This window comes from Buceros rhinoceros, unplaced genomic scaffold, assembly GCF_000710305.1.
Source record: "Buceros rhinoceros silvestris isolate BGI_N320 unplaced genomic scaffold, ASM71030v1 scaffold16464, whole genome shotgun sequence".
NCBI classification, from domain to species: domain Eukaryota; kingdom Metazoa; phylum Chordata; class Aves; order Bucerotiformes; family Bucerotidae; genus Buceros; species Buceros rhinoceros.
Window position 1 is genome coordinate 1 of NW_010407791.1, and position 12149 is coordinate 12149.

The 12149-nt window shown below is 44.0% G+C and overlaps 1 protein-coding gene across 1 annotated transcript; it reads left to right on the forward strand.

The window, feature by feature from the left end:
• The first annotated feature begins 575 nt into the window (after positions 1-575).
• On the forward strand, positions 576-9906 carry TRMT10A (tRNA methyltransferase 10 homolog A (S. cerevisiae)). The gene is made up of 7 exons (XM_010134623.1): positions 576-796; positions 1830-1992; positions 2835-2906; positions 3391-3465; positions 4299-4448; positions 5638-5743; positions 9580-9906. The coding sequence occupies exons 1-7, from the start codon at positions 576-578 to the stop codon at positions 9744-9746; spliced, it is 954 nt and encodes a 317-aa protein (XP_010132925.1). The 3' UTR covers positions 9747-9906.
• Positions 9907-12149: the final 2243 nt, after the last annotated feature.

Genomic DNA, 12149 nt, shown 5'->3' on the forward strand with positions numbered 1-12149 from the left:
TAGGTGCGGCGTTCACTCTCGTTAGTTTCTTTTTTTTCCTCGCCTAAATGGCTTTAGTCTCTTTAAAATTATCCTTCTCTTACACGTATACCACCAGATACCTCTTTAATTTTTTTCTGTTTGTGTATTTGGGAATAGGTTTTGTACACGTAATAATGCTGCTAGTGTTTTTTTTCTTCTGTGTTTAACCCAGTAGGATTTCCTACTTTTATGCGGTTGTGTTTTCTCAGAGTCTTTATCTGGAAACTGTCAAATAGCTGCAGAGGTGGCAGGCAGAGTTTTAGACGTGATCTGAATACAAGTCGTAATCTCTCTACTATTTTGTATATTATTGTTTGCAGAGGCACTAACCTGGCTTTAAACAAAAAAAAAGGGGGGGGGCATTTCTATGTATTATTTTTTCTTTATTTGTGTTTCTAGTAGGTGCAGAGCAATAGTTGTTCTGATTGAACTGCTTGTTAATAATACTAATACTCTTGGTGTCTTTCTTACAGAACTGGTGAGGCAAAGGCTTGCTTTTCGTACAATATTCATCACGTGTTGGGAAACGAGTCAGGAAACCTGTCCAAAAGCTCATGGCGTCAGAAGTGCCAAGAGCCGGTCCAGAGGTGCTGACAGACAACACCGTGTTTCCTGAATTGCCTGATGTGGAAGGAAAGGTGAAGTCAAGTGACAGCCCAGTAGAGGGATGGGAGGCAGGCACAGACAAGGGAGAATGCCTTGAGCCCATGTCCAAGAGGCAAAGGAAGAAACTATTGAAGCAGAAACAGTGGGAAGAGCAGAAAGATCTCCGGAGGTATGGTTTGCAAAACAGCTTTCCTAGGAACATGTGTAGTGTTCAGTGCTCATAATAACACTGCTGGATTTGCGTGTAGATTGCTTTAGCAAATCAAGGCGGTTGCAGCAGTGTTCTCCCAGGCCAGGTTTAAAGCAGTAGTCACAGGCTGCTCCACCGACATATGAGGAAGCCATAAAGGTGAGCATCCTCTCTCCATACGAGAGGTGTTCCTCAGCTTGAGGAGGATGTCAGGAGGGATACAAACTCGCATGGTTTTGGTTTGTCAGAGGGGAGAGATACCATGTGGCCTCGCTCCTTTCTGAATGGGCTGTGCCCTGTTTTCCCGCTGCTGTCAGACGTGGTGAATCTTACAAAGACAGTGAATTAAAAACAATTCTCTTGACTCATGAAACTCAGAGCACGCTGTGTTCTAAGTGGCGTTGACTTGTAGTCTATTCGGGTAGCTTTGGAAGACGATGAGCTTCTGTTTTACCCTCTTGAGAGAAACCGTATCTGCAGAGAGGCTGATTCTGGTTTATGCTCATCCTTATGAATACAAAGTGGAATCCTTCCCCAGCCAGTGGCCGTTAAAGCTGCTCTCTCCAAAATCTGATCTCCCAATTGCCTGCATCCCACCGAGGGAGCAGGGGGAAAAAACCATTGGTTCAGCGACCTTTTGAAAAACTGTTCAGTGGAACAGGAGGTAAATTGCATTCCACATTCTGATTCTGCAGTTTTGGCAATCTTTTTGGTTGTGGCTGTTACGAGACCTAACTCAGAGCACCCTTAAGTCCACGAGGCTTCCACTCTTGGCCTCACTGAATTGGTGTCAGGTGTCTGAGTTTGGGGATGTACACAGAAGCTGACAAAGATGGGGTCTGTGTTTCGTGCTGTTACCAGACTGGCACAAACGCAAGCAATGGGATGAGTTTAAACTACCACAGTCGTGGGACAACCACCTTGATCATGGAAGTGTGGGTTTATGTGCATAAGAGGTACCTCCGATTTGGCAGCGCTGTTTGGAGATTGGTGTGCACGTTTGTTTATTTAGGCAGAAACGAAAAGAAAAACGCCAGAAGAGAAAGCTGGAGCGTCAGTCAGAATTGGACTTCAGTAGCGAAGGGAATGACAGAAAGCGTACGCGAAGGGAAATTGTTCCTAGTACGCTTCGCCTCATTGTGGACTGCAGCTTCGATCACCTGATGGTGCTAAAGGTAAATGAAACTTGTCACGCAGAAATGTTGGAAGGTTTGTCAGAGTACAAAAACTGGAGAGCTGCTTGCAGGGGACAGTTAGCACCTTTCAGCCTGTGATGACTCCCAGACCTGCTTACATCAGTTACTGAGTATTTTAGGGTTTGGAATCTACCCTTCTATAAGCTCCCCGAAGATTTTGTTTGCCTTCAAAGCAGTATGTTGATGTCTCCTTTTAACATGGGAATCTGTTGTATTTAGCAAATGCTGCTGTTGGGGCACTGAAAATAAAGCTATGTGATGTACTTTTACAAAACCCGTAACTGTCTAAAAACTGAGTCTGCTGTAGTTTAAGTGGTACTAGCTAGCTGTTATCCAAATAGTCAGGTCAAAGTGCCAGAGCCAGCCACTAAATTATCTGTGTTGTCCTGGAGTTCTTCTGGTTCATGATGCATATTTAATGTTCTTAAGTATAAATTGTATATTCTCAGGGTCTTCTCATGGGTGGAAGACTGAGTATTGTCACGGTGATAAATCTGCTTGATTCCTCAGACTCATTTTGAGCATGTTATTACAAAGAATTAAATCCCAGTGATTTTGGTTTGGTTTTGCACGAGAATAGTGCAAATGAAGCACGTGTGTAGAGGGGTCTAAATAGACTTGTGCATGTTTCCTTGTCAGCAGAATCCCTTCACACAATGGCTGTTTTTTCCCTCAGCTCTGATGTCCACCCTCTGTCAGTTGTCACTTTTGCCAGTTAAAAGCTTCCTTTTTCTCTCTTTAGCTTCTGACTGGCTCATGGTAAAGCATTTTGTGGTGGTCTGTCTGAAGGACCGTGTAAAAACAAATTGTGTTGTGTGCAGGATGTTAAGAAGCTTCACAAGCAGATTCAGAGATGTTATGCAGAAAATCGCAGAGCATTTCATCCTGTGCAGGTATGTTTAAACAAGCTGAATGCTGACTCCATTGCCATGTACAGTGCATATGAGAAAGGCAGCTGCGGCCCCAGTGGAGAGAGCTGTAGTAGGAAAAAAATATGTAAGCTGCTTCTTTTTAATAAGAAAATGACTTCTATTGTAATAGATTAATTTTTCAACTGCCTCTTAAAAAAAATCCCAGTAGGTATGAAAAAGTACTTGCCTGTGGATGAAGAATGCCGGCTACTGGCAGGCCACTAAGATGCTGTTGATGCTGAGTTTTATCTGTGACAGATGTAAAAAAAAAAAAAAAAAGTGAATGAGCACATATTTGTCTTTTCAAAGTGTCACTAACTGTATGAATATGATCTTAGTACCACTTTCGGCTAAAAAACGGAGTTTGAGCTAATAGTTCAGGGTAGAAAAAGTCTTGTGTGGAGAGGAAACAGACTGTCTTACTCACATGTTGGTATTTTGTACCTTTTGTTTGTTCTTTCTGAAGTTTTACTTGACCAGCCATGGGGGACAGTTGAAGAGCAACATGAATGAAAATGACAAAGGATGGGTGAACTGGAAGGTGAATAATTGACTATTTCTGTAAAAGAGAAAAACAAGTCTTGATTTTAGTTGCTAGCGAGGCTGTTAGTGGCTCTTTCTAAGACATTAGACCAGTAGCGTCGCAGAAATAGCGTGGCTCTTTGTGCTTTGAATTAATATCACTTAAATAAGCCCAAGACTGCTTGTTATGGATCGAGATTTGATTTTTTCTGACAGTTGGCTGTCTTAAGGTAATCATATCATGACTTCAGTGTGCATCTTGACTTCCATTATGTTGCATCTCAGCACTGAAGTGTTCTTTAGAGAAGTAGCTCTTCTTTTGGTCAAACTCACATTCATTTTCTGCGGGACTCCTTGATGAAGCAGTATTCCAGCAACCTTCAAATGAAGAGCACTTTGCAAAGATGAAACCAGTTCTACTTTCAGCACGTCTTGTGCGATGGCTGCTTTGCCAAAGCACGGCATCGAACTCTCTTACCAAACAAGTAATGTTAACTAAGCGTTTACTTCTGGTTTCACTTTTCTTAGAAAGGTGGACCTGAAAATTCGTTGGATCCCTAGGAGAAATGTGAAGGCATTTGAAGGGAATCACAAGAACCTAAGGATTTGTAAAGTTAATTTGGGAATGTTAGGAAATTTCCTGATGGTTTTTACAAGTTAGTGCTATAGGAACTGTGGATTATTTATGCAGAAATGGGTCTGCACTCTGCTGTGTACTTAAACATGAATGAGGGGTGTGGAATGTCTGTACAGTGCTGGGTTTATTTTTGCTGGTTGTAAAGCTTGGGTCTGTAAAGCTTGCCCAGCAATTCATCAGTTGAATGTAACTTCTTTTAACGACCTTTTTTTAAGGATATCCAAATCAGAACAGAGCACTATAGTGAGCTAATAAAGAAAGAAGACCTCGTATATCTTACCTCAGATTCCCCGGATGTTCTTAGTGAGCTTGATGAGAAGAAAGCCTATGTGATTGGGGGACTGGTGGATCACAATCACCACAAGGTAAACTGCGGGTCTCTTCCTTTACAGCTCACTCTTTTCCCTTTTCTTTTTCGGAGCGGGTGGGGGGGTGGAGTGGGGAGGCACCTTATTTATTTTGGGGGGAGGGAGTGGCACCTTGTTTGTCATTAATGCTGTTCATGTATAAATGGACAAAAATAATAACAAGAAAACTTCTTCAAAACAGACTTACTTAAGAAAATGGAGCAGAAATGGGAAAAAAAGCCCTTGTGTTGCTAGCACTGGCTGGTATTGGAGAGTGCAGACATGCTGAGCTCTTTCAGATTTTATCTCTTCAGTTTAAATACAGGAGTGGAGTTAAGAACAGTGCCCAGCTTACTGAGGGCTGGAAGGGTTTGGGTTCTGTTCATGAACCTGTGTGCGTGTGCACGCGCTTGTATGTGCCCATGCCCAACTACAGATGAAGAGCAGTGCTTGGATCCTGGATGTCCTTTTTTAATAAGTTTGCTTGTCAGGAGAACTTGGCTAAGGAACGCACATGCCACGAGGACCTGGTTCCATACCTGTTCGTGGGATTGTGCTGTGTGGACCTGGAATGTCACAGAGAATGCAGCCGGGAAGTTAAAGCACTGTTGCTGCTTTTCTTCAAAGATGCTCCTGTAATTTCTGGTGACACGTTTAGTATTTCAGTGCGATGCTAAAAACGGAGTGGATCTGAAGCCTTACCAGCAGCTAGTCCGCAGCTAAAGGACAGGAGGGAGCTAAAGCAGATCTTCTGTATGGTCATTATGGTATAAAGTGTTTACAGATTTTAAAGGATTGGGGATTTTCCCCCCCCCTTCTCTGGCATGGGAGTTACCAGGTTTAAAAGAAACAAATGAAATTTCTTTATCCTTTACTCTTCCTCTGAAAAAACCCCAGTTACTGCAATCTGAGTAACTTTTTACTTAAGCGTATCTTGCCCTTGAAACATGCTGTGGCTGACCTGTTCTAGAGCTGCAGCTGCATGAACAAGTTGTTGACCCTACATCACAGGGTGACTAGTAGTAAGCTTGCCAGGTGTAGCCCTTGAAGCGGGTACCATCTAATGGGAGTAACTTTCTTTTTGTGAATACCCTGTAGAGCAAAATCATGGCAGCAGTGGCAAAACTCTTGCCAGAAGGTGCTACTTGTAGTAGTCTGTATGGGCTGGGTGATCCTCAGTCTGGTTGTTTTGGTGTCTTTCCCACAGGGAATTACGTACAAACAAGCTGTAGAGCAGGGAATTGGTCATGCGCAGCTCCCGCTTGGAAACTTTGTCAAGATGAACAGTCGGAAAGTGTTAGCTGTCAATCATGGTAAGTTTTAAATCACAAAATAATTGTAGAATAATAATTGACAATATTGCTTAAGCTTCTGCACCAAGGGTGGAAACCCAGAAACAAAATCAAAAGAGAAAGGGTGTAAAATAATAATTGACAATATTGCTTAAGCTTCTGCACCAAGGGTGGAAACCCAGAAACAAAATCAAAAGAGAAAGGGTGTAAAATAATAATTGACAATATTCTACAATAATTGACATTATTGTAGAATAGACCTGTGATATTTAGAATTTGAACTCTCAAAATGTGCATTGCAGTGCAGATACCTTAGTCTTATTTTCTTATGGTCACATTACTGAATTTAGTTGCCTTTGGGATACAGCATGTCTCATACAGTAGCTGCTTTGCCAAAGCGTAGCACAGAAGTTGCCCTGACCTTTAAATATTTGAGATACAGTTAATTGTGAGAGTGATGTCTCGGCCACTTAGAAGTGCGCCTCCTCTTCTGTCACCTTGTCTCACAAGTAATTTTGGCATTCTTACTGCCCTGGTCTTGTTTCTAGGCTTAATGTGTAAGTGAGAACAATGTTGGAAACTGTTCCATGCATTTTATTCCAGGGGAGGATAAATGTCTGTGGTATTTTTGCCTCTTTGGGCAGCTTTGTTGAGCAGTAGCTGCTTGGGTACACATAGACTCGCCTCATTTGGTATTGGCTCCATCTGCTGAGCTTTCATAACTGTATTTTTACCTAGATTCCTGGTTCTGATTGAAGTATACATCTGCTTAAGCAAGTCTTGATTCCTACTCCCTTAGAACTTTCAGTTTTATTGTTAGATTGTCCTTCAGTGTTATTAAACAAAAACACACGCAAAATGGAGCCTATATATATATATGGCCTATTATATAGGCCATACTGCTTCATTCCAGCCTGCAGTGGCATCTGCTGATTGTGCCTGCTGCCTTTTCAGTCCTTGCGTAGTGCTTTTGTTGCTGTTGCAGGCCATCACGGAATTTTTGACACGGTGTCCAAGTCTTTATTTTGCCCCACTTCTGATTCTTTTATCTTCCCTTGCTTTATTTCAAATTTGTTTTATTATGTAACACATTGCTTGATGGTATGTACTGGTTGATGAGGTACGTATTTGCATGATAATAAAGATGATTTAAATGTAGAGGAGGTTATAGAATATCTCTAGAATTGAAAATTATCAAACCCCATGTATTTGTCAGGCCTCACATGTTTCTAAAACTTGATCTTTAAATGTTTCTTTATATAGACAAGGACAGAACTTGATGTGTTATTCATCAAAAGTCAAGTTAGCTGTGGCTTGCTGCTGGAGTTACTCTGCAATAGTCTTAGACTGACCTCTGGTGTCGACCTTTTCTGGAGGCTGTGTTCTACCTGTTTGAGCCCTTGGTGATAATTGGATCGCTTCTACTGAGGCTTTAATTTATCCGCTTCAAGGCGTGTGTATTTCTCGTGCCAGACTTTGAGGCAGCTGATTTCACTGCGGTTTGGTTGGTGAGGTTTTGCTTTGCATGAGCTTGTATTCCCTTGAATTGCAGCTGAAAGGCTCTTAAGGCACAGGCCCTTTTTAGGGTCAATGCTCTACTGTAGCAGTATTATGCTGAAGGTTTTGGAGCAGGAAAATAAACACACCACTAAAAAGAAAGGTGCCTAGAAGAGCTGTAATTAAGGCTCTGGGGTATATGGTAACCCTAATTGCTTACAACCTAAATGTAAGACGACATCTTTTGAGGGAATAAGGTGCGAGTAAGGTGGACAGGACACAGCTGCCTCTCAAATCTCATATTAGAAACTTTGTATAGGTGAGAAGGATCTTTGCATAGAGGTGTTTGTAGTTTGCAGTGAGTACAGTGACTGTGTAATTGCTCACCCTTTCTTTTTTGATTTTGTTATTCTGGCCTCTGGGTTTCCACCCTTGGTGCAGAAGCTTAAGCAAGCAGAGTGCAGTACAGGGCTCACCAGAGGAGACTGTGGGACCTGCCTGGTCGCTGCTGAGCTACTTTTGACAGGTGTGAATTTGGAAGATCCTGTAGCAGCAGAAACTCTGAACTGCCTTGTCAAGTTCTGAAGCACAGTAATGAATTGGTCCCTCTGGTGGTGGGAGATCGGCAGCACGAATAACAGACATTTATTTATAATCCCTCTCTCTTGGGATCAAGCCTGCACGTATTTCCACAGGCAACGAAGTACCTGCACTGCCATGTTAAAGTGGCATGAGGAACACACAGATGTGTGAAATATTGATGCTGGAAAACTGACACGGTGTCAGATGAGAACTTTCTTAACTCGATCGGAAATTAAAAACTTTTGACAATTTGAGACCCTGGATTGCAAAACACACCTGCAAGTGTAACTGAGTGTTTCCTTTTGTTCAGGTTTTTATCCCAGGGCCAGTACTTTGTAATGTATGTCACAGGGCCATACTGCTTCATTCCAGCCTGCAGTGGCATCTGCTGATTGTGCCTGCTGCCTTTTCAGTCCTTGCGTAGTGCTTTTGTTGCTGTTGCAGGCCATCACGGAAGCCTCTGTTCTCCTGTGGGAGACACTCTTTTTCCATCAGTTGTGTGTTTACCATGCAGATAAAGGATGTTCCAAGGCAAGGGAGAAGAAATGTGCTCCTTAAACCCTTCTTGTCCCTTAAGCCAGTGTTTTGGTCAGATATGCTTCCTGCAGGAACTTGATATTAACCTTGATACAAACTCAATATTCATTAAAAGTGGTGTTACTGTAGTCCTTAGAGAGCTCATACCCTCACAGTATTTTTGAGGTGAGTAACCTGCTTAGTCAAATGGCCAGGTCTTCACTATCAGTGTCACAGAGAGCAGCTGGCTGTCCAGTAAACGGGGATCCAGGAAACCTCTAGTAAATGTGACACTTCTCTGCAGCTTGACTCTCGGTGACTATGAGATCCTTGATGCTTCTCCCTTTCTGAACGACTGCTTGCCTCACTGTAAGATGGGGTTTTTTTTCCCCTCCACAGCTCCTTTGATCCTTTCTCAATGCCAAGCAAGAGCATATGAGAATGCTTGTGCTGGCTGCATTCTTTGAAGTCAGCATTCTCTGGTGGAGGTAGCACTCTTCCTGTAGCCCCAAGGCTGAAGAGCCACCCCTCTGTCCCAGATTTGTTGTCTGAGCCTGGCTTACTCAGGCCAGCCACAGGACTTGGTTTGACCTGCCTGAGTGAGACCGGGTCTGCTCAGACCTCTGTTTTGTGTGTAGTGCAAATGGAGCTGTTGTCAGGCAGGGGAACTTTGGGAGCTGAAGCAGGAGGAGTAGGAGGGTGACTGTGTTGGTGGCCTAATGGAAATAGCAAGAAAGGGTCACAGACTTGGGGACTAATGCGAGATTTTGCCATAAACTCAGATGGCAATGAAAGAGAGAGCTAACTGTAAAAGCTAATTCTAGCAGGTCTTAGGAAGACTTTGGGCGGTCCCTATGTTAGGGAGGGGACAAAGTCATTGTTGAAAATGCACTGACAGCAGTTTTCCTGTCAAACATGGAGAAGCATTAGTGCCTGTGCAGAAGGCACCTGTGAGACCTGAAGCACGGGGGGCACATTTCTGTCTGTCCTTGGGATAAATGAATTCAGGCTCTGGAGCCACTGCAGAAAAGCACTGCTATAGTGACTGTCTCAACAGCTGGAGACTCAAGTGTGCTTGGCTTTAGCCTGCAGCAGTAGCAGGATTGTCTTGTCTGCTTCTGACCGTATTTGATCTGCTTTACTCAGAAGGTGCCACAGCCGAATGCACGTAGACCTCTGCAAAGATGGATCTGGGGTGTGTTCCTGTGAGCTGTTGGCTTACCCGCCTGTGAAAGAGCTGATGGTGTGTCTTGACGTTGCAGTGTTTGAGATCATCCTTGCATACCTGGAGAAGAGAGACTGGAAGGAGGCCTTTTTCTGTGTCTTGCCACAACGGAAAGGGGCTGTTCCTTTGGGAGAAGCCAGTGAGTCATCCAAACATGCTCTGTCTGGGAAAGAAGATGAGCACAGAGACTCGGAGAGCCACTAGGCTTTAGAACGAGATGATGGGATGAGATACGCAGTCCATGGGATAAAACTGGGTTGTGAAGTAGTTACACCTCAAAGACCATCTGCTGCCCTGGTGATACTGAACTGTCTCAGTGCTGAGTAGTTCCACAGCTGGCCCAGAGCTGTTTCTGGACATGGAGGGTAAAGATAAATGAGGGATTTTTACGCTGAAACTTCCATATTAATAGCTTTTTTAAAAAATTAATTAATGGCAGATACAGAATTTATTTTGTTTTCCAAGGAAAATAATTAATTTTTTTAAATATGATTTTTTTATACATACCAAGTTGGTTCTATTACCCAAGAGCATTAATAGTTACTGTTTTAATGTATGCACTCTTCCCCATTTCTGCTCTAAGTTTTCTTCAAAGCTGTGAAAGATAAGCCCTCCTGTGCCCTCAAAACCTGTACCACTAGTGCCTGTTGCAAAGTGCGCAAACACTCAAACCAAACAAGCAAAAAATGTATGAATTTTCCTGAGCCTCTCAACAGACAATCACAAGTAACTGAACTGCCTTTGTCAGCTGAGCCATACTGATTTATCTACCAGGTTTAGTTGGCTGGGGTCAGTAGGAGAAGTAGGAGTGTGAGATTAAGCCAGTGCTTTATCCTTCCACTTGAGCGGGATGGAAGCCTGCGCAAGCGCAGACCATGTCCCTTGGCTGGCATGTGGTGCACGTGGAGTTGAGGTGCTACACTCACTTCTGATTACTTCGTGATCCTCTTGGTGTCTATGTTTAGCCCGTATGTACATGGGGCTGACCTACAGTAGTTGCTCTATCACCCGAAGATCCCTGCCCAGCAGCAGAAGGGGGCTCAGAACACAAAGTGAATGTACCGCAGTCAGGAGAAACCAGAAAGCAGCCCTCGGGAGCAGAATGGTAAGTGAGCACCTCCAGGAATGGAGAGAAGCAGGAGGAGCAGGAATCCCCCTGCTCACCAAACTTCCCCCTTTAGAGTGAGCATGAGGTTTATGGCGTGAGATAACACCTGTAGCCAGCTCGGGTCAGCTGCTCTGGCTTCCGCCCTTCCCAGCAGTAGTGCAGAGTTTTTTGTTAGGCTTTACAAAAATGTGATTGCTTTTGTTCTAGGAACTGATTAGCTTTTTCATACAAGCATTGCTTGTTTATTTCTGTAACAAAGTCCAGCATAAGAAGATCCATGATGTATTACACGGATTCTCTGGTATAAATGTGTAAAGCCGTTACATCTTTACAGCTGAGGTTCTGTGTGTGACTGCACACAGCACCTATTAAACCTGATCTAAGACTCTTCAGTCTGTCCAAGGCCTTCTCTTTTCTTAACGCCATCCTAACAGGATTTCTCTCCTCACCCCTCAGCCAGCCAGATGTTTTGAAAGAGCCTGTCTGCACTGAATAATCTTGCTTAGGAAAAGAGACACAAGTAGGGTTGGTTTATCACACGGCTTTAGTTTTGTGAGAATCAACTGCCAGAGGTACATTTAAAACAGGTAAGCTTTCACTGTTCACTCCCAAGGCCTGAAAAAGGGCCAGATAAATTTCGGTCCTTGTTGCCCTCTGTGGCTTCAGGTTTGCACAGTGGCTTTAGTGTTTGTTTGGTGTTGTCCGTTCCTGTTCTGCACCCCACCTCCCCTTTCCCGCCAACCCCACCCCATTGGATACAATGGTTCGTAATGTTTCTCTGCTAATAATGAGAGCTCTGGAAGCAAATTCTAGCTTGCTGCGTGGCAGCCATCTGCAGGCCAGATTTTGAAAATACAGGTCCTTTTATTTCCCAGTGCCTTAGGCATGACGTGCGTCTCCGCAGAGAAGCGGCGTATGTGTGTGCCACTCTGCTAACCCCACTACGTCTGTGACTATAGAGGCGAGTCTGTGCACAAGAGCTCTTTGTGCAGGCCTGGCTGAGTCACGCAAAAGGAGGAGTCTGATGCCAAAAAGTGTTGCCTCTGTCCTTTTTTCCATTTAGCTCTCTTCTCACGTCCCGATGTAGCGTGGTTTGGTTGAATCACTTGAGGACTAAAGAGAATGAGCATAAAATCGTTTGAACAGAGAGCCTGAACAGAGATCTTTATTACAGAGACGTGTAGATTACCTGTAACTGTGTGTGAGGGCGACCAGGAGATGCTTCGTTGGCTCTACATACGGAAGCCTCCGCTGGAAAGGGGATATCTCTTCTTTAGGAGTAGCTGTGGTGCAGATGAGATTTCCACAGGACGCGGGCCCGCAGCTCATCGAAACGGTGACCACCAGGACGCCGACCCGCAGGTTATGGAAATGGCGCCAGGGGGATGCAGCCCGCAGGTCACTGAAACGGCAACCGGCAGGTAGCTGACCTGTGGGTCATGGAAACAGAGACGGTGGGTAGCTGACCCGCGGGGCATGGAAATGGCTATGGGGGGGGG

What these genes read in the sequence shown, in the direction of transcription:
- TRMT10A (XM_010134623.1), top strand. Translation starts at nt 576, where the DNA reads ATGGCGTCAGAAGTGCCAAGAGCCGGTCCAGAGGTGCTGACAGACAAC. An exon ending in GAGCAGAAAGATCTCCGGAG is followed by an intron (nt 797 to 1,829) that starts GTATGGTTTGCA and finishes TTGTTTATTTAG; the next exon opens with GCAGAAACGAAAAGAAAAAC. An exon ending in GAGCATTTCATCCTGTGCAG is followed by an intron (nt 2,907 to 3,390) that starts GTATGTTTAAAC and finishes TTCTTTCTGAAG; the next exon opens with TTTTACTTGACCAGCCATGG.